Source organism: Cololabis saira, chromosome 11, assembly GCF_033807715.1.
Source record: "Cololabis saira isolate AMF1-May2022 chromosome 11, fColSai1.1, whole genome shotgun sequence".
In the NCBI taxonomy this organism is placed as follows: Eukaryota; Metazoa; Chordata; class Actinopteri; order Beloniformes; family Belonidae; genus Cololabis; species Cololabis saira.
Window position 1 is genome coordinate 14,551,752 of NC_084597.1, and position 26,696 is coordinate 14,578,447.

Consider the following 26,696-nt stretch of genomic DNA (forward strand, 5'->3'; position numbering starts at 1 on the left):
GCTTCATATTCATGCAGTAAATAAATCCATGCTGAAAAAAGTTACAAGTTATTATTCCAAGGTTGCATATGCCTATTTCTAAGACATTCTATGCCCAGATGAGTTTCATTATGTTTCAATATGATGACAATCATAAACTGTGTTCCTGCCAGTACTCGTGATGATCAGAGAGTTTGCACACACATAGAGCATTTCATGAAGGAAATTAAAAAAAAAAAAAAAAAATCTCATAGCAATCAGTTTCAATACTGTTCATATTTTCTGTCTGACACTATTGGATTAAGCATCTGCCTCTCAGCATCCAGCCTTGCTGCATGTAGAGTTCATGTTTACTTAGTAGCTCACCTTGTTTTAATCAGTGTTTTGGAATCTTACGTATAGTGATCTTGACACTTATCTCAGGTAAACTGGTGCAGATAAAGGAAGGGGTACTTGTGGTTTCAAATTCCACTTTTAGGGAAATACATGAGGCTCTTTAGCATTCTGTTTCATCTGTTTTATCCTACACAGTGAGTCCCTGTTTAAACTAGAAGCATATTGCTTTCTTCCCCGCACCTCTCAAGGCAGGCACTCAAATTACCAGTCCTGGCTGAATGAACATTGTCATTAACAATGGATATTAATATCCCCAGCAACTCCTTGTAAAACAATGGTGTGGAGTAGTAATGTTGCATATTTCAGATAATTCTGTATTTTCCATACGTGTTGCTGTCTGGGTGGCAGTGGGATAGGAGGGTCCACTGCGCCGTGGGAGAACAGGCAGCGAGGCAGTAGTACCGAAGCCCAGGGCAGGGTGGTACAGGGAAGGAACGCTGCCCCGAAGCGCGTCGTGCATACCGAGGGGAGCCGCTGATTGACAGTCGGAGGTTCGGAGCGCCCCGCGCGGCTCGCAGGCAGAGCGCGCTAATCTCCCCGCAAACGTCTCGTCGGAGGCATCTCAGCAGCCACAGCAGACTGGCTCACATAGGCTGAAGGAGGCTGCATCCACCCCGCGGGTTCCACATCGGAGGCTTTTGTCGCGTAAAAAGCAAAGCAAGGACACGGAGGCTTTTGCGACCCTATCCCATCTTCTTTTTTTTTTACCTTTTACCTCCTTAGTGAAAACATTTCTAGAGGAGCTCGTTTCAAACTAAGCAAGAGTGAGTGGACAAAAAAGCCGAGACTGCGTTAAAAAATCTGAATCAAAGAAGATTTAAAGTCTTTTCGCTGGAGTAAAAGGACGGACGCTCACCGGATCATTTTGGGAATGTGTCTCCTTTATTAAATCCGGTGCAATCTTGATTTATTTATTGAATCAAGTTTTCAAATGAGGAGCTTAAACTAAAACTATTTCTTTCAAACGGAACAACGGAAAGATCTACAGAAAGGAGGGAATTTTAATTAAATTGTGGTGCGCAGTTTTGCGCGGCGTGTGCGGTCGCTGAGCCGCAAAAAGTAGTTGTGATTTATTTCTGTTATTGTTATTGACAGTAATATTTCATCTTAGAAAATAAAAAAAAGCATTTCCTCTTGGACTGAGCTGAATCCCAGATACAGGCTTAACGTAAAAAAAGAGTGGGTTTATTTTCTGTTGCGTGGAACAAACAGGCGGATCTGATGCGCAATTTCTTCGTGGGATGGTAAATGACCGATGGGGAACCATGAACAGCTCTTCTGAACTCGAAGATGGAACTCGGCATAAAAACCAGGTAGGCTATGTTTGCACACAACTACAGTTGCGTTAGGGTTTTCTTTTTTTCTTTTTAGGAGTGGTGCATCTGCTTGGTGCAGTGTTACCACGCTGGATTTGGTGGTGTATGCCTCACGGGCGAAATCACTGCACTGTGGAGACAGTAGCTTGCAGATGAGCTCTCCCCAACTCCCAGAGCTTCTGTTCCTTTTACACTGCATAAGCGCACCGGCGGATCACACGGTACCAAGTCTCGATTAGCGTGTCAGAACGCCTAAATGTGATATTTAGTCTACTTGGGGGGGATGTAATGACGGAGAGTAGTGCTAGAAATCACTGCAGGAGATAATCGTTTGCGCATCGCGCGTACATTTTTCTCAGCATAATCTCACATTTCCTCTCCATGTGAGCGGCACAGCCTGCTTAATCTCTGGAAATCGTTTTTTTTTTTTTTTTTTTTTTTTTTTTACAGTTTACAGAGTTGAAGGGATCTGAACTGAATCTAACTTGGCCCACAGACACCTTCCAGCATCTAAACTGCCCGCAGTTCTTCAGGCTGTCTCCAGCGCTGGTGAAATGAGACAGGAGTGGATGTGTGTGGCGTTAGTCACAGGCAAGGCAAGCTCACTTATGGGAACAGCCAGTGTGTATTCACAAGGTCAGTAGGGTTATTGATAACCCATAAGGGACGGGGCTACAACGGAGTGAGCAAACGTATTTCCGTAGAAAACACCATTCTCTTCGCCTAATTAGAATGGAGATGGACTGCTGTCTCTGGCACTTCACTGGAAAGTAACATATACCTAAAAGAGGGAGTTACCCCCCCCCCCCATTAAAAAAAGAAATAAAGAAAAAAGGGATCTAATTCCCTTGGATACGTTTTAAACACAGACTGGCACAGTGGTTTGCTGTAGTGCTTGCTAAGAAAAAGGTATCAGCAGTGAGCAGTTTCTCTCCCCCAATGCCCTTTTATCACTTTTCAATAGAGCAAAAAAGCTTTTTCCGAACTGAATGTGTATCCTCAGGTGCTCCTTGACTAAAACACTTTTGCAAGTATGAAGCTTTTGGCATTCAGAGTGTGTTAGTAAGAAGGAAACCAGACAACTGCAAATTTCCTTTAAGCCTATAGGTGTTTGATTGCTTTCTGCCTTGTGCTCCTGCAGATTTATGAGTCATTGGAATGGTCGCGCTGTGAACTGGGAATGAATTAGTTAGATGAGCATTGATTGATAGAATGCTGTAGTAACATTTCCATAGGTTACAGCCGAGACATGTAAGGGCATGTAAGGGCAACAGTTTGCTTATTGCCAACAAGCTGCCTCAACTTTGTAATGGCCACTTAAAGTTCATGTGAAAACCAAATACTTATCAGTTTTAATTTGCTGATTATGTATCATAGAATGCTGTAATCTTTGTCTCTAGACACTAAAGTGGTGAGGGAAACTGCTTCTCTAAACACAAAAGAATATGCAATGAGGTTGAGTTTTAATTTTCTCAGGTTTGTAATCCTGAAGAAAAAAAACAACAACATAATCCTGTGATGCTGAGTGGTAAGTCTAGGATAAGAAGGAAAAAATATGTCCCGTGACTTCAACACTTTACCACAGATCAGACAGCGACTGATGTTGGATGAGATGAGAGGCAGTAGGAAATGGGGACTGGCGTCTAATGCTCCTCTCCGCACCCCTCCTCCCCTCTTGAGTTGCTCTATTTCAATTGGTGAAAGCTTGGCTGGCTTTCTTTGCCGCCACACATACACGCACACATAAATCGTCTAATCTGAAGTGGTAACACCAAACCTTTATCTCCAGACTCGAGCTAGTGACACAGTCATTTCAGATGAGAGGGATCAGGTAGTAGCGATCTCTAGTGATCCCAGTTTGTGTTTATTGCAGTTACTCTCCATATTTTATTCCTCACTGAAGGCGTGCTCTCTCCAGCTTCCTTTTTGTGACAGAAAGAAGCCAGTTACAGATCAACGGGCATTCAAACATCGCTTGAAATTGGCCTTAAAATCTATTTTGCTGTATAAGAAGGAACTCACATTGTGTCTACATCTTATGTTCTGCTTTTGGATGAACTCAACAATGGAATGGCTTGTATAAGAAAAGAAAAATGGGATGAAAGTAAGAGAGCTAGGTCAAGGTTGCTGTTTGCCATAATAAGCTGTAAGAGTAAAGTGAAAAAAGAACTGTGTATAGTCACAAAACTGGTTTAGATATGTCATTTGCTTCCTTTCTCTGTAATATTGTTGGAACAATATCAAATTCTACAATAGAAGAGCAGACAATGGGTGAAAGTCTGATTCTCACAGGAATACTTTTTGGCAATTTTTAATTTCACCTGTGATTCATGCAGCACATGTGGCTGTGCTGTGCACATGTCTGCACATTTTTCCTCTTTACCACAAATTGCCTCTCAACCTCACACATACACAGTATAACTGAGAAGGCAATAAGAACTGTTGGAGTTGCCCATTTGAACTGGATTTAATCAATAACTCTCTGAGAACTCCACATTTTCCAAAGCACTGAAAGGACTGTTGAAAACCACATAAGGCAGTTGTGTCTTGTCAACTTACTGTTCACTTGCTGCAAGCAATTTTCAGTGAAAAATATTGGTGAAGCACTGGAGCATTCAGCTACAAAGGAGTTCATGGAGACCAAAACATAAAACACATACACATGTAGAACCTTAGTTCTAAAAAAAATAAACATAAAGGCCTTGGGATGCTCCAAAATGTAGATAAAACATAATGTAGAAAAAAAACGAATTAAAAAACTAATTTAATTCACAGAAGAACACAAATAGATGTTGAAAGTGAGGAAATATGCCATTGCAAGTAAAAAAAAAAATGTTGAGCAATGTGCGGCACCCCCTCTTTTAGTCTCAATATATGTCTGGAGGAGACCAGTTGTTGGAGTTTGGGAAGAGGGGTGTTGTCCTATTCTTCTTTTATAAAGGATTTCAGTGGCTCCACAGTCCTGGCTCATTCATTTGAATGATTTTCATTTCATGATTCACCTTTCTTTTTTTTTTTTCACAAAAGATGGAAATGGCCTGTAAGGAGGTCACTTCAGCACCCTGACTCTTTTTCTGCAAACCCATGCTTTTGTAATGGATGCAGAATGTGGTTAAGCCTTGTTATGCTGGATGGGAGCATGTATTGCTAAACAACCTTTAAGCATTGGTGTTTCCATTACAAATGTGCACTGTAACTACTCATTCCATAGGTAAGCCTACTAATGCACCCATATGCCTTCAGATACGAAGGCTTTAAAATGCTGCATCCATGGTTTCCAAAAAGAAAGAAAGTTGTCAGTTTGTTTGACTACAATTTCCAGTTTTCATTAGCCCCGATAAGATTGCACCATTTTTGGTTTCATCTACAGTTATCTTTGCATAAATGAACTTTAACTGGACTTGTGGATGGCATGGTAAACTGGGTTTTTGATTTCCGGAAGCATTTCAGAGCCTTTTGCGTGATTTTCATTTCAGAATAATGGCGGTTTTTAACGCAGATCCACCTGAAAGTCTGAAGATCACAGGCATCCAATGCAGATCTTTGACCTCAGATTTTTTGAGATTCTCTGAATTTTCTAATGGTATGTTCTGAAGATGATGAGATGTTCAAAGTTGTCACAAGTTTGTCAGATTGATGAACCTTCTGATAGACTCCTACTTTTGAAGATGCTATTTCCATACCCAAACCTGTAACTGACCTGATGCCAATTAACCTAATTAGTTTTAAGGTGTACCTTTAGGTCTTTTCTTTTTAGAACCACTTACGTTTTGAGTCATTTATTACTTGTGTTCCAGCTTTTATTTTAAATGACTTTCTGTCATCAAGCTCAAAATAAGGGTATATTTTTAATGAGATGACAAAATATTTCACTTTCATGATAGTTTAAATAATGATTAGCTGCCAGCCTGAGCTGTCACTTCCCATATTTTGTCAAAAAAAAGTTCTGCAAATTGCTTGCAAAGTGAAGAATGCCACCTTGATTTGAAGTTATCTATCAATAATGCTGAAAATAATCTTCTTTTAGTTGATCCGGGATGTACTGTGAAGACATGATTCTTAATATGTTGCTTGTTGTAGGTAATGCTTCTTAACACTTAGGAATTGCTTCTCAGTGCTGGGTGCGTTTGATGTGGACGGGCTGATTTTGTGGGTTACCATTGTCGAACTAATGAACCTGCTTAGCTGGCCTGGGGGTGTAGGATGTATTGTACACCGTAGCAAAAACAGAACGGAGAGAGACTTCCCTGGTTCACTGGGCCTGTGATTTCCCTGTGGTGCAGGAGGGGGGCGTGATATGGTGGCATTGCAACTCTTAACAACCTCAGCTTCCATCTCCTCCACTCTGCTGTTGATGGGATTAAGGTAACATCTGTTAGCAAATGGTAACAGATATTACAAAGGTCTGCATAATTTTGGCACGTCACATATCTCAAAGTGGACTTGGTCAATTTCAGCCAATTTTGTTTAATCTGTGGTGCTTGTATGATCATCAGACCCGTTTTACCTCCAAATAGTTTACTTTGGAACCACTCAAGTTCCTTAAAAAAGAAACTGTTGTTGTCGTAAGTGTTTTCTGATTGGTCTAACATCTGGAGGTTCTAAAGCATCACATGATTGGTCAAATTTCTGGAAGCTTTCTGTGAAGGGGACGGGTGCCTCATGAATGGGCCAGAATTGGATCAGGAGTATAAACCTAGACGGACTGTAACACCAAAGATTACATGCTCTTATAACTGTTTGGAATGGCTGTGAAAGGAATCAAGCTTACACTGGACATTAGTTTGTACCAAGAAGAAACTGATCACTCTTTCCTTAGTCAAAATTTTGCTTTTAAAATGAAAGGGATGCCCATTTTTATCTTAAAACTTGACCAGTTAGGCTATATCACTGATTCCCAATGGCTGGTTCAGTGACATCATGAAGCCAGAATGTGTCCTTCTCATGAAACTGCATGGTTTCTTTGGTCTAGTATTGTCATAGAATCTGATCAGTGAACTCCACCTTATGATGTAATTGGTTGTCCTGAAATAAAGTTTTCCACTGCAGAGACTGTGAGATTTAGACACACCCTATTTATTTTGCATTGAAATGAAAAAACACCTCTTGCACTTTTTTTTTTATTTTTGTTTGTTTGCTTTTGATCTTATAATGACATCTCAGGTAAGCATTAATTGTTGCAGCAGTTTAGATAGGTCCAAAAATATGGAAAATAATGCCTTCTCCACTTTAACCTGTTGTGAGATGGGCGATTTCTGCTCTTATTACCAGAGTAACACAACATTTTATTATTGATGTATTGATTATGTTCAGTTCTAGCTTATAGTGTTCTTACAACTTGTGAGAGTTTGTAATTGCATAGACTGCACTCTAGGTGGGACATTACTTTTTTCTGTTTGATTTATGTGGCTGTACAATCAGACCTCTTCAGTGAGGACAATATATTACAGAAAGAAATTATCAAATTCGGACATCAGACTCTTTTACTGTAGTGATACTTTAGATAAGATAAGATAAGATAAGATATCCTTTATTTTCTCCCTCAGTGGGGAAACTTATTTGTCGTCAGCAGTACACACATATAGGGGTAGAGGGGTAAAAAGACTGAAAAGTCAGAAATAAAAAATATATAAAAAATACAAAAAGATACGTATACAATATGTATAAACACAGGATATGAACAGTATATACAGTTAAACAGTGCAGAAAAGCAGGTGGAGTGTTGTGAGGTAGATTGACAGATATTGCACATCTTATATACAGGTATATTATTGCACATGTGATATTATTGCACATCTTATAGTCCACTGGCTACTGAGAGCAGGACTTTGAGTCCTTTATGGACTCAAAGGGACTGTGGTAGGCAGTGTTACAAGCTAATTAAAAGCACAAGTGTGGTATATACCAAGAAAATAGTCCTTTTTAAAAGCATCTGTATCCTCCCTTTTAGAAAATTTAGTACAGAGAGTATATGAACTTGTGAAGTTTGCTCACTTTTAATTTGATGCTACAGTATGACCAAATTGACAAAAACTTAGAAGGAAACATTTGCCATTCACAATTAATACACTTTATTAATCCCCAAAGGAAAATTAATTGTAAAGTATTTTTGAATTTCATTGAATGAAATTACACATATTACCACTTTTTTTGGCAACATTCTTTCTCTCTTGGTACGGGATGTCAAAAGGCTAACTTTTATTTTCATAACCTCAAATCATTTTGGACACTGCAGGACTTAAGATATTTAATGTTTTTTTCTGGTCAACTTTCATTTATCTATATTATATATTAGTTCTTACAACTTATCTTATCTATATTATATATTAGTGCTAGTAAAGAGAAGAAAAGAATGCTATTTCAAACGGATGATGTTATGAAATTATTAAGAAAATAATTTAAATGTTAATTTAGGAAAATAGAAGTTGGACAACAGGTGTATAGTTTTTCTTTCCACATTGAATAATATAATTAAAAGAAATTATTAAGCATTATAATGATATTAAATATCATTAAATGGGATATTCAAGGAATCTGGAAGAATTTCAGTACATAAAGGACAGTGGTGTAAGTTGAAGTTGGACGTGTCTGATCTCTATTCAGATCATAATGTGATCAGGATCTCTGATTTCTTAGAAGACATTGCATCAACAGCCATCATCATCAGTTATATTATCACTGCTAATATAACTACATGGTAATCAATACCTTTGTATGGTAAAAGACTGCAAAGGTTTTCTGCAGTTATTCACAAGCACTACTTAAGAACTATGCCCGAAATATGCCTTATTTCAACCTCTCTCCACTGGCAACTGGTTGACTTTTCTGGACTCTGAGGCTTCTGAAATGGACCATCACTCAGTGAAAGCAAGTACCGGGTTCAGACAAATTAGTTTTCTAGAGTTGTAACAAAAGAAAATAAATGGTAGTCATGTGCTCTGAAGCAAAGGTGAACAGGAACATACAGGATGTCACCAGTCCCAAGTCTAAAATCAAGGAGGGGATGGTGTGGGATTATATTAGACTTTTGAGGTTTGGAAATGCGTGCACCGCTTTGCATAGTTGAAACTCATTGCTTTAATGTCTGTTAATCATGTGATGAAAACACAAGTGGTCAAGAGGAGTGTGGGCCTATTGTTAGAATGAAGGTATGACTGTGTGAGAGGAGTGTGTGTTGGTGGATCAAAGCAGTAATGAGCCATTACCATCAAGTTGTTACATAAGTGTAGAGAGCTATTTCATAGCGAGTGATTTAGTATCTTAATGGAGCAGATACTATTTTATGTAGGTTAGGGAAACAGAGGGACCGAAGTTACGTAACATGTATCTTCCGTAGTCCAGCAGATGTAAAGGGCTTATTTTGAAGGTTAAAAATGACCGTTTTCATTTTTTTATCCCTGCTTATCCTTCATCTGCCTTTGTTAACTGACCTCCCACATCTTTTTAATATCTTTTTCTCATTTTGTGCCTGTCCATATCTCTTGCTGACCTGAAGGAACAGAGTATTTCAATATCAGATGTCTAATGATGCAAGGTGCTTGAAGAGCTTTGAGAAAAGTGGGGGGGCAAGGGAGGAGAGGAACAAGAAAGGAATAGGGTTCAATGGAAAGCAGATTGAAAAAAAAAGAGATAAGAGCCAGAGAGAAACAAAAGAGCAACCAAAGTGAAGTAGAAAGGACATGGTAGGATGGAGAGAATGAATCACAGAAGGTTAACAGAAGAGGCCACTGATAAGTGTTAAGCAGACATGAAGTAGATGTATTTCAGCTGTTCAAAATCCCACATACGTACAGTATGAGGTTGTTATCGTACATATCAGCTATATCTTCTGAAGGAAACAGTGTTTTTCACTGTCAGCTCTTGGATATTCCCAAATGTCCCACAAAACATTCACCAAAGACGAGCTTGAGTAAAGAACATTAACATAGAGAACATGGAGAAACCTATTCATCAATGTGCTTAAAAATAAAATAATTTACAAATAAAAACCAATATAAAAATGTTAACAACAGTGCTAAAAGTATTGGCAACTGTTGTTGGACTGAAACTGAGAAACCAGGGGATTGTGGTGTGTGTGTTTGGGGGTTTGATTTTGGTATAAGTACAGTACCACTCAAATGTTTGGACATTTCAAGATCCGAAAGGTAAATGTGGCAAATGTTGTATTGGGTATCTCTTTTATGAGCCTTGCCAGCCTTCGTAATTCTTTTTTTCTTCAAAATCACTCTCGTTCAACCACTGCGTACAGAAGAAAGTGCCTTTGAATGCCACTGGATAAGCAGACAACTAATCGGAGAAACAGATTTAATGATGCCGGATGAACGACAACCAGACCACTATCTACTAAAGACATCTAGCATAGCGTGCACTGGAGTAGGAATACTGCTGTTACTCGTTGGGGATTTAAAGGCTCTAAGTAGTTGTGGTCTTTCAAGACAGAGGCAGACGCTTTTAAACGGTTGCCCCTTATCATCTTAATTGTTTTGAACAGTGATTTTAAAGGGTTGTCACATAAAGCCTATCTCTGCCTTGTTGCAGTGCAATTTCTTTGGTACGTTCTGTACCAACGGCATCAGGGAAGTTGGGAGATTTACCTCGCCTGTTTCACAAGGGATAATTATAACAAAGTGAATAGCTATAGCTACCTTGTTTTGTTGATGTTGTTTTTTTTCTGTGGTAGGGTTTATTTTTCTGGCTTATATTTATGATTTCCTGGAGGAACAATGGATTTTAAACTTTACGATGACTCATGCGACTTTTCATGATTTATGCAAGGCAGCAGCTCCTCTTGTTGCGCCTGTTGTATCATGCCCAAGGGAGCCTTCCTACAGAAAAGCGAATGTGACGCTTTTTGGTACCTCATGTAACTTGAACATGTAAAAAAAATCTTTCCATTGCGGTTTGGTGAAAAATATATTTTTATATCACCAGAAAAAACATTTAATGCAAGCATTTCTTTCTTTTTGTGATATATAGGAAAATTATTTCCAAAATGAGATTCCTGGATAAACACCTATAGAAGTTCTACAGGCAGATTTTCCTGGCCTGCTGGACCTCAACTTGAACTCTAAAACTGCTGTTTTGTAATGAGTGACAACTTAGGAAACATGCCTCATAACATTTTGCAACATTCTGATCTTGTAGCTTCTGTGAAAAAATTTGATTTAAAGTCTGAAACTTTTGTCCATGTTATCAATGAGCCAACGTTTCTTACGGCGCTTTAGTTGCTCAAGGCATATGTACAGTACAGTATATTGCTCGAGACATAGCTATATGCCTTTTTGAGATCAATCCATTTTCCACTCACTTAACTTGTAACAGCAACAACATTTTAAAGGTTTGCACAAATATCTGAATATAGCTTTCTGTGAAAGTAGAAATTGAAGGCGCCACAGGACAAGGTTAGAGTGTACCGTGCAGAGTGTGTATCGATAGATGTGTCAGCACAACGACCTGATGGGCAAGGTTTCACTGCAGAAAAGCTAAAAGTGTGATAAAGAGGGAAACCAGGCAGAATAGAGGGGGATTAGATTTCAGTATGCATGACTCAGCCCTTCCTGTGTGTTTGGGTGTGTATGTATACCATATCTGTTTATCTCAGAATGGGTCATATAGAAGAAAAAAGACTTTCTAAAAGAAATAAGTTCAATGTGCCTGATATATTTAATGGGCTTTAATATCAGCATTCTGCAATTGGCTGCTTTTTTACCTGCTAAATCATTATTGAAAATGCATTACAAGTCACCTTTGAGAGGCAAATGAGAGGTGTGCTGATGGTGGGAAAACAGTGCGCTGGAAATGAGATGGAGTGCTGGAGTGAAAGATGAGAGAGCAAGAGGGAGTGTGTGCATGTGTTAAAGCATTCTGGCATGTTGATGGACAACTAGCCAGGCTCATTCTACTGACGGTCTGAACTCTATCTCCACATTTATAGTGAGAAATGTCCAATTTGCTCCTGGTGATTTCCATCTTGGAGTTAAAGAGTTCTGTTCGTGTAATGCTCAATTCTTTATCAAATAGAGATGTGACATGGTGAGATTTGCCGTTCAGGGATCACAGGCCAATTTTCAAAAGGCATTGCCTTTTTCTTTCTCCCTCTGAGCATCATTAATAAACAGTTAAATGCTCATGCAACTACAAAATATTACTATATGTATGTATATTTATATAATGATATTACATTCCAAATAAGCCCAGCCTCCTTCTCTGTTTGATGGGTTATGTGCATAGCTAAGGATATAGAGTAAAGTAAATAATGAGGGAAGTAATTGCATCCTGAAAACCCTGTACATAATTTCTGATCATTTGAAAAGTTTAATGAAGCAGTCACTTTACCCTGACCATCAGACCCGGAGCAGAGGAGTAATATAGGACAGCAGGAAGAAAGTGAGTGAAGTCGTAACTCAACATAGACCACTTTAGCACACAATCCCACTGAAAACTGTCAGAAGATAGAAAATGCCTGGCAGCGAGCCACAGCTGACTTTAAAACAGTGACGCTAATGTGTGGCATCTGTTCCACCACGAGTGCACAGGGAGCTTTTTTCATCGTGTGTTGAACTGCCAAACCCATGCGGTTGAGCTGCTTTGCTCTCTTAACTCTCTCCTACTTTTAGTCCCTCAAAAAAAAAATCATGTTATTGGCTCTCCTGTGTGCCAAGTGGAGCCATTTCCACAGCAAACTGGCTCGGCATATTTACCTGCTGACGACTTGCTTGAGCTAACTGAAGAAACATAATGGCATCATTAGGAGCCGTGCATTATCAGATGTCTTACTGCCATTAACAACATTGATGGACTCAAAGGATAAAATCTGAGAAACTGAATTTTTTGCTGTTGAATTTTGAATTGGTTCCAAATATAATTCCTGATCCTGTTTTCCCTTTTTCCATCACAAGCTGTACTGCAGTTGCATATTATTACAAGATTACTGAGTGGTGGTGTTGTGGACGAGTGCAGTTATAACAAGTCCTGGCATGAGACTGAGCTGGAAATGAATTTGAAATGGAAACACTTTGGTTAATTTTTGATGCACCGTGCAACTCTGCAAGGCAACACAGAAATCATGTGTATTATTTATTGTAAGTGTTATTATCTCATGCCACAATTAGTTTGCCTGATATCAGATGGCATTAGAAACTCCTAACAGTCAGTTTCCAGCTTCAGCCTGGCATCGCCTCATTTCTAAATTAATTTATGTTTCCCGAAGGGAAAGGGTTTTCCCTAAACAAATCCGATCCAAATCAGACCTACATTTTGCAGCAATGCCAACATGCTTAATTTGGACTGAAGCAATGCAAAGTATGCACAATCCTGCATTTGTTATTGTCTGCCGTGCCTGGAAGCACTGAGAAAGAGGAGAGCGACGTCTGCCCATGATGCTTATTATCTAATCGTTGCTTTTTTGCTGCATGGGTAAAGTGTCTCAGTTGAGAAATTGTTGTATCGTGCCACTAAAATAAGTCAACTTGGTAAATGACTAGTCTGGAGCCAGACTTTTAATAAAATATGTCGGGAACATCTCAGTGGCTGACCGTGTTGTTAAAAGATAATAAAAATGATCAAGATGTAAGCCACATTTTCATAATACTGACAGCCGTACAGTATCTTTAGTCCGCCATTTATGAATTATTTAATAGTTAATAAACTATGTTCAGGAAAATGAAAAAGAAAACATTTTTGTAACAATAAGTGGCATGAATGACAAATATAAAAATATTATCTTGTTTTTTTGGAGACAAATAAAAAAAAAAGACAAAACAAAATCCATAAAATATACTGGGGGGCAGACAGACAGATCATGGCAGCATCACATACGGAGAGATATTTATGCTACTAACATATTAAACAATCATGACAAACTCATAGCTAATATATTAACTGACTTATCTACTAACGTCCATTATTTATTCATCATCAAAAATTAAATGTGGCAGACTGTGTGCTATTATTCACATGCGCTGGGGAAAGCAGCAAATCTGAATAAATGAAAATTGTAGGCCCCACTCCCATGGTGTCTTGTTATTTCAGATCCCTCCTTTTAAATGATTCAAACACTGAATCAGTCAGAAAAATGTAGCAGAATGATTGTTGATGGGAAAAGAAAAAAAAAAGCTCCCTGTCGTATTGAGCTGAAGTTACTATATTATTTGAAAAGAAATATGTCATTGTACTTGACCTATTTAAAAAAAAACATCAAACATCATGGAAAAGCTTCTGGAAATGGCTCTGTCATATATCATCTGGCTTGGCTTTTTCATTAGTAGAAAAGCTACATTTAGTGTTTTCTGCATGTTTCAACTTGCATCTCAGTTCAGTTAGTTTATGACCTCCTGTTGTCACTGAAGTAGAGAAGCTCATATTTATTACATATTTGGCTTGTCTTGTTTCCTCTGAAAAAATTCAGCACTTCTCTGCAATACCTAAGACTGAATCAGATTGTATATGGAAATGTTATGTAGTGCGAACCAGTAGTTTCTGCGGATGTTGTGGAACCTGGCAGCTGGGAGAATGGGAGATATTCCTCAGAGAAGCAAACACTTGCTCATATAAACACTTCTGGGCATGCAGACGTATGAAACCAGAAACTGAAACTTGATCAAATGAAGTTGATGTGAATGAAAAACACATAAAATTTCATAGCTATTACTTAACATGTCAGTTGCACAAAAAGCATTTGGAATAGTGATAAATAAAGGCAACAATTACACTTAATGGTGATCCTCTAATTTCACATCTGTAACAGCAGATGTAACTAAACGCTCCATCAATCGAATGTGACAAACCTGTCACACAAAAGCTTTCTGTTGGTGTCTGTGGGTGGTTTTAAAGCCCTTTTTTCTATGCTGTGACACATTTTATTAGGAGCTGACTCCACACAATAATCCATTCAATAATAATACTGAATGTGAGAGAAAGTAGTCACTGGGGGCTGCTCTGGCTTGGTCACTTGGACGGTTCCAGACCAACCTAGAACCTTTCGTGGTCTATTACAATTTAAAGTGCAACAAGATTTTACTTTAAAGGGGACCTATTATGAAAAACATGTTTTTTCTTGTTTTAACATATATAAAGTGGTCTCCCCTCACCCTGCCAACACAGAAAAGATGAAATACCATGAAATTATGCACGGCCTGTACACCGCGCCCGGCTGAATCTTCCAGTGTCATGTGACTTCTACGAGCCGTTCAGAATCTGCGCCTATCGTTACATAACAATAGGCGCTGATTTCCATAGGTCGGCCTCTGCTGCTGAAACCACGCTGAAACCAAGGCTGATTTATGGTTCCGCGTTACACCAACGCAGAGCCTACGGCGTAGGGTACGCCTCGATTTAACGCAGAACCGTAAATCAGGCTTTAAGATCCGTTTACACTGTGTAACTGAATGCGAGCGTCCAACTATCACGTCGAGCTGCGTGACATCGGACGCTCTCTGTCCACACTGAAACCGTTAAACTCGCGGCCAGTTAGGACAGTCCAATACAAAAAAAATAAAGCAATGGAATTTATTTTGTCGCCGAAGCTCCCTTGCATGGGACACGCTTTGTGTACGCAGTCGGCTCTTCTGCCTGGAGCGAGGCTTTGTTCCCTCCCCTGCTACACGTCATTCAGTCAGCCAATCAGCGCAGAGCCTCATTGTCATAGCCTCCCCTCAGGATCAATCACAGAAAAGGAGGCTAGAAGCGGTAAAACTAGAGACATGGCACACAGGCTGAATTTCTGTTTTAAGTAGAAAAAACAAGCTTTAGATTGTTTTTAAGACATTCAAGGCATGTTTAAAATATACATCAAATGCCATAATAGGTCCCCTTTAAAAAAAACTATGATAATACTCTGTTATTCTCCTCTCAGAAGTAAAGTTTTAATGTTTTAACAAGCATAAGTTATTAAACAGCTATTCCAACCCTGTGACCCTGCATAGGATTAAACAGTTATAGAAAAAGGTTGCTGCCTGGTTACATAACTCATGCCTCACCTTAAACTTGGAAAAAACTATAACCATGTCTTTTACCAACAGGCGCATACTGAAAGATTGTCCAGACGTCTCAGTAAATGGGCAATGTGGATAAATTCCAGTACTTGGGTGTCACCCTTGACCCAACTCTCAGTTTTAAAAACCATGTTAAAAAAGTGAGAAACACACTGAAATTTAATCTTGCTAATTTCAGATACATAAGGAGTTCACTCACAGTTGAGGCCTCCAGTATGTATCTGAATGCTATGATTATACCACATTTTTACAATGTATTACAAGCTGGTCTCAGTCAAGCAAAATAGTTCAAAAACCACTTGAATCATTATACAAATGTGCCCTAATAAATCCATGATAAAAAAAAACCACGTCGCTACCATCACTGTCATATACTCAATAAATATGACATTTTAAACTTTGAAAACCTGATAAAGCACTCAAATGTCTGCTTACTTTTTAAAATTATCCATAATGCTGCAGCTCCCCCCTTGAGAAAATGTGTTACTCTCTGCTCTGAGAAGTTGACACGAACAACAAGATCTGTTGCCAGGGGTGAGTGTTGTGTACCCCAACGCAAAACTGCATTTGGGAAGTCATCATTGTCATGTATTGCCATGACTCAATGGAATACTCTGCCAACCAACATTATTTCAACTACAAGTCCCCACAGCTTCTCACATCTTGCCAAGCGTTGGTTACTGTCCATACTAGTGTGTGTACATTTATGAAGTGTGTTGCGTGTGTGTGTTGGGGGGGCAGCCTAGCTTTAATCTTAGGTGCCAACATCTGACAGATCCCCTGCTCTGTTGTTTTAATTATCTATTTTATCTATGGTATTTTTGATTTGTTCTGCTCCTTTACTTATTTTTTTCTTTTTCAAATTTTTATGCAGTATTCCATCAACCTGCCCAGGGACTACAGGTGGAAAATAGCAAGTTGCTACAACCTGGCACAATGCATATTCTCTTGCAAAACATTCATGTTTTATTGTGCACTGTCCCTGTTTTGAAATAAATAAATAAATTACAAATTACAAAATAGATGGATGGATAGCCATTCACACCGTAACCTGCAATGCAGCTGTCATTCAAAAAGCACCATATTTATCGTTTAGTATAAGTTTAAACTGATAAGGTTTATGAACAGTGGACTGGATGATCTCTGGAGCCTGGTCTCAGTGACCATTTTAGGTACTGCATGTTTTGGCATCAGTTTTTAATATGACTTATGTGGTACTCAAGGTTACCGTTTGTGAACCTGTAATAAATAGGGGACTTTTCCTGGTTATACCTCTGCCTTTTGACCAAAGAGAGCTGGGATATGTTCCAGCAGACAGACCCCTGTGGCCCTGAATAGGAAGAACGATGATGAATGGATGGATGGTTGGATGGGTGGTGGCAGTTTGCAGAGCGTTCCAAGAGCAGAACAGGAATGAAACAGAATTCATGACAGGTGACAGTACTAAACAGTAGTACAAAAACCTGTTTCATCATTTTGCCATCCAAACACAGATCTATCCACAAATCACCGGTGATCTCAATATGTCCGTTATCCATTTTTGGGTAGGTTGCTCTAACAGTTGCACCTCTCAGGTGCTCTGGTAACCTCTATAATCTTTTCGTTATAGCCATGTTTGAAGGGTTGATGAAAAGTGTGTATGGGGGACTCACAGTGTCTGTTGGAGAGCTCTTATGGCCTCCACAATTTGACAGTTGTAAAGTCCTAAACCCCCACTTAGTTCAAAGGAAAGTTCAGAAGTCTTGAGTCCATAACTCTGGAATTGGGGCTTTGACTCCACTTCTTTTTTTTTCCACGTAGGAAGAAGTGATAAGCATAGCATTTTTATATACAACACACTATCAAACGCACAAAATCTAAAGATTTGCGCGAGGCATTGAGTTCAACTTCAGGTTCCCTGACTTCACTCGGTCTTACACAGGCTAGCTTGGCTAACCGGGACTACGGAGCAGACTCTAGATTTACCTTTCAAACACAGGGCAGGTAAAAAAAAAGCCCCAATGGGAATATGAATATGGTACACAGAAACATTTTTTACGATGAAACAACAATGCCAACCATGAAAATCATTTAATTACATTCATCAGATACTTTTATCCAAAGCAACTAACAAAAGAAGAATCAATCTATAGTAACATAGTATATCACTATGGTAAACATTCAAATAAGTACAGCGCAGACAATATTCAAGTGCATGAATATGAAGCATTATTTTTACACCACGCCCACGCTCACATTTCATAATGTAAGACTTGAGATGTTGGGTCCCTTAAATAAATGATGAAACCTGTAGCAATAACTACTATGACTAAGGCTGGACCACCTGCTGAATACTATAGTTATATAGGTAGTCACTACCTAGGTCACTGCTGTGCCATCAAAACGGCATGAGCCCAATAAGGCATAGAAACCAACTTGTTGTCCTGTGGTCTCTGGGAGTGAATCTTTTGGGTCCTGTGTGTTTCAGGGTCGGCCCTTCAAGTTTGTTTGTTTTTTTTTCCAGTGGAGCCCACTTATATCTAATCAGATTGGGATTTGGGGAGTTTGAAAGCAGAGCTGCTTAACAGTGTCTGCAGTATTGTGGAGCGTGTTGTCCACCTGAGGAGGCTGCTGCTGCTGCTGCTGATGGGGATGGTTTTTACCATAGAAAGGCTTGCTCTGTGATACTATTCAGGTGGGTCTTACATGACAAAAATAACATCGATAGCCATCAATATAACATGTTAGCAACAAATTTGCATTTGTCAATGGTTATTATATGTGTAATCAGTAAATTGATAAATTGGGATTCTTTAAAACCAGTGTGACTTTCAAAGAATAATGAAGGCTGAAAAAAAGTGCTAATATGTGATGATAAATGCTCATTTGTTAGAACATCTCTTTTCAAAAGTGAAGCAGAGACTTGGAAATCCTAATCTGAAGCACACAATGTCACATGACGGTAAACTCTTGAGCCTCATGTCATGTAGGAACAGTGATTGTCATTGGTCAGTCTTCTTGGAGTATGCCGGTGTTAATCTGATCCTACTTAAGAGCAGCAGAGGTGGTTAAGTAACCTGGTTAATCAGTAAACCAGCTTAAATATACAGGAAGAACCTTATTTAAGCTCAAAGAAATCTGGCTAATCCCATTTGGCTTCTTGCTCTAACCAGGTAACCTCATTTATCATGTTAGGTTAGCATAGTAGCATGCTAACATTTGCTTAACTGCAGTAAAAGCAAAGGGTCATGTTTAAAACCAAACTAATTATAAATATTATTTTACATTTTTGTTAAACATAGCCGAGAAAATTTTTTTTTTCTTTTCACACTTTCTTGCCCATTTTCATCTTCAATTTTATAGTTCTACTCGTGCTCACAGATAACTTAGGCCGATGTAGGCCTACTGCCAGAACAGCTCAGTGTCTCAGCCATTTGTTCGCCACTTTTACTCAAATCTTCCTCAGAGAACAAGTTGATGAAGTGTGCAACAGATTGACTGCGACTGTACAGGGTGCAAGGGATTTTAATTTGCCAAAATAGATAAATGAATAAATAAGGCTTGAGACCAGAGAATTTGGAGCATACTTAAAGATAGAAAAAATAATTGTCATAATTGCTGACAAATCTTGAAAACTGTTCCTCAGCTTTGTTTTGGTTCATACAGTGTCTTTCTTTAATCCCTACTTATTTTCTGTTCCCTGCAGCTTCCTTCACTTGGGGGGTAGAATCTGGCAGCCTCTTCGTGGGCTTCTATAATGGGCTAACATAAGAAATCAATCAGACTCGCACTATTTCTACAGCCACTCAGCTCTCATTGATTTATTGTAAACGCGGTGAAGATGAAGAAAGAAACACTTAAGCACTACGGGGCTGCGTGGTCGAGGGGGAGTGGATGTCGGAGAGGTGTAGGATTCAGAGGTGATGACAGGTTTTGGATGAAGGGGTCTGGGATTTTGGTGTGTTGGCCTTTGCTATGATTGGCTGACACCATTCACCTCTGGGTCAAGCCCCGTCAGTCACCAGCCAACGGGAAAATGATGATGGTGCATTCTATATTTTAAAGGCTGTGATGTGTTTGCTGAGTGCGACAGCTGCTGTCAGCCCGAATGAGGCAGGTCAGGGATTGCAGAGATGGTTCTAGCTACCAGATGCTATCAGTATCGTACGGCATCGGCATGTGATCCAAGTAAAGGCAAGCTCTGCTAAAATCATTTTTCAGCAATACGTGTTAACACATTTTAGCCAATGAGGAAGTTCTTTAATAATAATTCCTGCATAAACAAATTACAGCTTTGTTCCTAAAGCCAGCCCTTGCTACTGATTTGAATCCTATTGAGTAATTCTCTCAAAATGAATAAATGTGCTGTTGCCGCTGAGCTATGATTCAGAGTGATTTTCATATTTCATGCTCATGCAGCTGAGAATATATCTGGAGGGATGCATGGCTGGGAAGTTTTGTTTGCTATTTCATACACCTTGAGAGGGACGCACTTGTTTATCTGTTTTGTAAAAGATGACTGAGGGGCAGACGGATTAAGTAAGTGCTCAACGGCAGCTTGGGCATACACTTAGAGACACCAGAGGGAGCCGAGGGAGATGAGGATTGAAGTGGATTACTGAGATAGAACATCACTGTTGGGAGAATGAAATCTTATGTTTGTACTGGACTGCTTTCATAAAATGTATGAGGGGGAAAAATGTACATTTGCTTGTGGTCAGATGCAGATCGACTGAGTGACTGCGGGTGTCTCTCTGCGGGGGCTGCCAGAACCGCTGGAAGATCTTTGAAGTGGAGATTAAAGTGATAATGTACATCTGTAATCCCCAGCACTTTAGGAGGGCAAAGAGGCGAAATTGCCTCCAACCACTGAGCCGGATGTGGACAGGGTGCGTTGATGGCCACCGGGATCAGTCATTGTCATGGCAACAGATTATTCAGAATAATTATCTACCATATGTGCCTTGTCACGATTAGAAGTCAGTGTTAGCTGGGCCATGTGTCAAAGAGTGATCACAGGATTGAGGGATGGAAATGCAAGCCCCGTACGTCCATCGTTTATTAGAATAAAGCTCACATCTGTCACATGAGTCACAGTCACAGTCACACAGCCTGCGGGCACCAAGCTCCCCAGGCTCAATTTCTTTAAGATCCAACCCTGTCGGCTACATCTCTTTGTTGCATGAGTTTGTTCTAAATGTCATTGCAAAAAGAGCGTATTGAGCATCCAATGGCCTTTTTTCGCCTCCAGTAATAGATCACTCAAAATGAAAATCTGAAGTGTTTAAAATGGATTTAGAATTACAATCAGACTACTCGGCTTCTTGAATCGACTGTTAACCAGAGTGAGAAAAGGAAATGACTGTGTAAAGACAGTTGCAAATGTGAGCTGACAGATACTCAAAGAAAAAAAAAAGTGGTTTGTTCCTCGGACCTATCCGTCCATTAGGCGTCCGGGCATTTTAAGGCACCACAGCGGTCCTCCCACATGAGTTATATAGAGAACGCTTCATTTCCCATAAGCCATGTTCGCACTGGCACTCTGGGAAAAGCAGCAACAAGGTGCAAAGTGGTTTATCCATTATAGTCAGCCATTTATTTTGTCACTTCAGTCCATGTGAAAAAGTGAGATACCTATCTGTGCCACTTACCAGTAAAGCAGAAATGCCAAAATCAATGGTAATTAATGTAGAGAGGTTACTCATCCAAATACTAGAGCTCAAGAGTGTTATTTTTGCCAAGTATTATCGCCTAACCAATTTGTGTTTTACTTTATTTCTTGTTCTCATTTTCATTGGAGGAGTCATTCACAACAATACATTTTTGAATCACCTGTGGAAATCTTGTGTCACATGCTCTCACTCTCCGTCTATAGCGAAGTTTATATTAGACAGTTTCAGTATCTCCGGAGATGTGAGAAATGTGACAGTGGCGTAATTGCTTTTATGGCACTCTCGTTATCCCAGTATCTGAAGCTTATTACTTCAGGTTGTTTGATTACATGATGACGCACAGTGACATAGCTTCCTTCTAATCAAATTTGTCACGTCCTGCACGGCAGGATCACAAGGTGCAGTTGTAGCCGACATGTTTAGAAAATCACCTGGACTCGTTCAGACAAGCTACTTAGCTTTAAACACCAATTAAGCCTTTTGCTCTAGTTATACCCGTGGTCTGTTAGATTGTCACCCATCTCTATCAGCCAGCACTTGAAGCCCTCTGGGATTCTTGGAAAATAATTACATTTTTCTGCGTCATAATTATGGCATTGAAAGTGCTTTGAAAAGCCTTCAAATACCAACAAAGCAGACACTTACTCCTTCTCTGTCTCCCCAAATCCTCTCGCCCTGAGCTCTGCCTTTCTCATCTCGTCTGTTGTCTCCCAAGACACTAATGAAGTGGTTTAATCTCATAACTCCAGAGGAATTGTGTGAAAGCAAAGAAGTGCATTAATTAAATTCGTATGTGTTTTGAAGTTTCCGCATTTTCCAAACCAGCTAAACTCACAAGCGTGTTTGCCTTCATCATTCATCGTGTACATATGTTTAGGAACAGTGAAGTGAATTAAGGAATCAAAATTAGACCAAGCCAGTCCTGTGTGCCGACTACAGACCATCCATCCATCTTCTACACCCGCTTTATTCTTTGCAGGGTCACGGGGTTCTGTTGGAGCCTATCCCAGCTTATTTCAGGCGAGAGGCAGGGGTACACCTTGGACAGGTCGCCAGTCCATCGCAGGGCCATACATAGAGATAAACAACCGTGCACACTCACACTCACAGGCAATTTTGAAACATCAATTAACCTACTATGCATGTTTTTGGACTGTGGGAGGAAGCCGGAGTACCCGGAGGGAACCCACGCAAGCACGGGGAGAACATGCAACAGTGCTAACCACTAAGCCACCGTGCTGCCCGACTACAGACCAGTGTTCACCAATTCCGGTCTTCAAAGGCCACTGCCCTGCATGTTTTAAATGTTCCTCTTCATCAACAGACCTGATTGAAATCAATGGGTTATTAAGAGGCTTGATAACAAAGTGGTGGTCATCCATTCATTTGAATCAGGTGAATATATAAAACATTCATGGCATGGTCCTCATCAAACAGATTTAAGAAACACGTTCTTAGACTCGATAAAAAGAACTGGTCAAGCCCTCTGTGACATCACCCAAAGGTTTCTGAAGGGTGCTTCTAATGCTTATTTTCCTCTTGTACTGCATAGTGTTGTGTTACAAATGGGAAGAATGAACAGCCTTGGAAACTGCCAGAAGTGTGCCTGCTATAGTTCAGTTACAAAAAGTTAGCTATTTTAGCTTGGCTGCTTTAGCTTATGATAAACTATAATGCTAAGTAACAGTTACCTTCCATTCAAACTGATCAAAGCCATCTAAATCTCTTTATTTTAGATTTTGGTGAAATTACACCAAACCACCACCTTACTGTGGTGGAGGGCTTTGTGTTGCGCGGATGATGCTAGGAGCTATGTTGTCTGGGGCATTACGCCCCTGGTAGGGTGTCCCATGGCAAACAGGTCCTAGGTGATGGGCCAGACTAAGAGCGGTTCCAAAACTCATCATAGAAGAAGAAAAATCGAGGACCGTCACGTCGCCCGGATTGGCGTCAAGTCTACACCAGGGTACTGGAGAGGAGAATACGGCCGATAGTTGAACCTCGGATTCAGGAGGAACAATGCGGTTTTCATCCCGGCCGTGGAACACTGGACCAGCTCTATACCGTCCGCAGGGTGCTTGAGGGTTCATGGGAATTTGCCCAACCAGTCCACATGCGCTTTTTGGATCTGGAGAAGGCATTTGACCGTGTCCCTCGGGCCATTCTGTGGGGGGTGCTCGGTGAGTATGGGGTCCGGGGCCCTCTATTAAGGGCTGTCCGGTCTCTATATGATTGGAGCAGGAGTTTGGTTCGCATCGCCGGCGGTAGGTCAGACTTGTTCCCAGTGCATGTTGGACTCTGGCAGGGCTGCCCTTAGTCACCGGTCCTGTTCATAATTTTTATGGACAGGATTTCTAGGCGTAGTCAGGGGCCAGAGGGGATCCGGTTTGGGAACCACAGGATTTCGTCTGCTTTTTGCAGATGACGTTGTCCTGTTGGCTTCATCGGACCGGGACCTTCAGCATGTGCTGGGGCGGTTTGAGGCCGAGTGCAACGCGGCAGGGATGAGAATCGGCACCTCCAAAACCAAGGCCATGGTTCTCCAAAGGGGGGAAATGGAAAGGGTGGCGTGCCTTCTCCGGGTGGGGGGAGAAGTCCTGCCTCAGGTGGAGGAGTTCAAATATCTCGGGGTCTTGTTCACGAGTGAGGGAAAGATGGTGCGTGAGATTGACCGACGGAACGGTGCAGCGTCTGCAGTTATGTGGTCAGTATACCGGACCGTATATCACTGACAGATTTTATCAACATGACAGCATCACAAACTGTGAAAACCTTTATGAATCTGCATTTAGGAAGTAAAATAAGTTGAATTCAAGAATAGGTCTCTTTACTCCTATGGGTAATACACTAATGGCGCTTTCGCACTAGTCCCTAATCAGCCCGACACGGCTCGGTGCAGCGCAGCTCCACCCGTTTTGTCCCCATTTGTTTTTCCACCCCCAGGTGAGAAGTGGGCAGGTTGGGGTGAAGCTGCTGTGACGTACTCGATTGCGCAACACCTTTGTTCATGTCGGCGCTGATCAGAGATCAGCTGGAGCCACGAGCGGCTGAGAAGAAAACAGCCCGTCTACATCCCTTTTTTAATTTTCTCGACAGCCACCAGGTTTATGAACATCTGCACCTCAGAGTTGGAACACCAAACAGACGTTTGCGCTTTATAATAAAATCGCTGCGAGCCGTGGGTGGCTCTCGCGCTGACTCCCGCTTCCTGGTTCAATCGACTGCCGGCCCCGCCCCCCCCCGTCCAATCAGTGGCGAGGAGGGTGATGACGGCCCCGCCCCCGACCAATCAGCTGCCTGTAATGTGATTACGTCGGAAATAGTCCCGGCTCAGCTCGGTTAGAACCTCGACAGAATGGTTACAGAAAAAGTATCTGCTTGGAGTGGCTCTACCCGCCTCAGCCCCTAGTGCAAAAGCGCAAGACGGGGCCGTGGCAGGTAGAAGCGAGCTGAGGTGGGACTAGTGCTAAAGTGCCATAAGTAAGGGCACCAAACATTTAGGGAAGCCAGAGACTCATGGTTTTCTCCCTGTTTATCGTACATTCTTTCAATTTTTATTACATTTTTTAACTCTTTTTTTTTTTTATCGAAGTATCGGTTCCACAGCAAACATTAGTAGTTAGGGACTATAATATGGATGGTAGATGGGTGTGTTTGGTTTCCAAAAGTCGACACATCAGTGTGTTGTACATGTTTTTAAAGCTACCATTCTCATGATCGGCTTCCTGACAGCTCCATCTAGGTAAATTGACGCAATTTAGCAACAGTCCAGCATCAAAATAGACCTGAGCAAATTACAGGTTCTGGATGCTCCTGAACCGGTCCACAGTGCCTTCTGTGAGACCATTCTCATTGGCAAGAGTGGGTTGACAACAAAAAAAGGGTTTATTTACAAAAAGGCAAAAACAAAGCGCTGCAGAGCAGGATCAGCAAAAACCAGGATCATGAAACACTACGGGGAGACATGGAGGTGGAAACAGTACGGACCGACAGGGAACCAAGGAATGACAAGACAAGATATACTGAGGGGATAACGAGACATGACGAGACACAGGTGCAGACACAATCAGGGCAGATGGGACACAGGCGGGGCAAGACAGAAACTGAAGGCTGGGGGGTATGTCAACCTTGACAGGGGGGCTCCATGCAATAAGCTCCGCCACAGGTTGATATGGACTTCTCCAGAAATGTTACTAACCATTGGGCCAGCAACAAATGTCATTGATTCGCTCCACATTTTTTCTATGCATTTTCCAGAAGTACTTGTACTAATTTTAATTTACAGGCCAGGCAGAAAAATAGATTGCTAAAATGTCAGTAGAAATTATTGTTGGTCAAAATTTATAAGGAACAGCTCACATAATGTACTTTATTTGCTCTGTTGCTATGTCTGACTTACATAAAGGAAACTTCAGCACTGCAAGCATCAGCTTTGCAGAAAAGTACCTACACTGCGACCTATTTGGTGGTGTGAGGACAAGAGCGACAAAAACTACAATGGATGTGCACAAATGCCAACAATGACATAATACCTACATTAGTGAACATGTGTAATTCCTACAAATAAGCATTTTTTTCTTTTTATTATATATTTAACTTATTTTTTTTTGCTTTTTTTATTGCTTTATATACTTTTCATTTTGTTGGGGCTTGCTCTGGGACAAGGTAATCACATCTTGTTGCATGTCGTGTCTAACGTGCTGGAATGACAATAAAAACTCCTTGAATCCTTGAAAATCATCCTTTCCTTTGGGTTGGTTGTGCCAATACCAAAGATAGGACATAAAGACAAAATTTCCTTTTAAGTATTTAAAAAAACCCAAAGTTATCAGATATTCCATCAACTAAAATTGACACTATTTTAAAATGTGCTACTAACTGTTGTCAATGAAGATATCTGAGTGTTATCAAAGGATACACATTCCTGCTTTGGTTAGACCTTTCTGCAGTGATTGAGCACTTGAAAATTGTTCACACATTATTTGTAAGAAAAAGTTAAAGTATGAGTCGTCTGTTACAGTTGTGATCGGCCAAAACAGCAGTAATTTAACTAATTCTCAGTGGTTAGAAAGAGGCAATTCAGTCTTTTTACTGCACTTAACACATATTTCATTCTATGAGGTCAGAACTAAAATTCTACATTCATTTTAACTGAATCTAGCATCCTCAACAAATACATTTTGCTGTGACTTATAATACTTGAAAAGGCAGCTTTCAAACCCCCACACAATGTATGAGGAGGCTCCTTCGTGATTCATGCGTATCTCGGTTCTACAGTACGTGCTGCACTCATTGCCCATAGTGTCTGAAAGGCTGCTGAGCACAGAAATTTTAAATGTTTCCATTAGAGTGAAGGCCCTATC

At 40.4% G+C, this 26,696-nt stretch overlaps 1 protein-coding gene across 2 annotated transcripts in view; it reads left to right on the plus strand.

Moving 5' to 3' along the window:
* Positions 1–872: 872 nt before the first annotated feature.
* Positions 873–26,696, plus strand: part of fibcd1b (fibrinogen C domain containing 1b) — a 259,486-nt gene continuing 233,662 nt past the window's right edge. For both annotated transcript variants that reach the window (XM_061733784.1, XM_061733783.1), the window contains exon 1: positions 873–1,688. In XM_061733784.1, the coding sequence (XP_061589768.1) occupies positions 1,617–1,688 (72 nt within the window). In that variant the 5' untranslated portion in view covers positions 873–1,616. The remainder of the gene's footprint in view (positions 1,689–26,696) is intronic.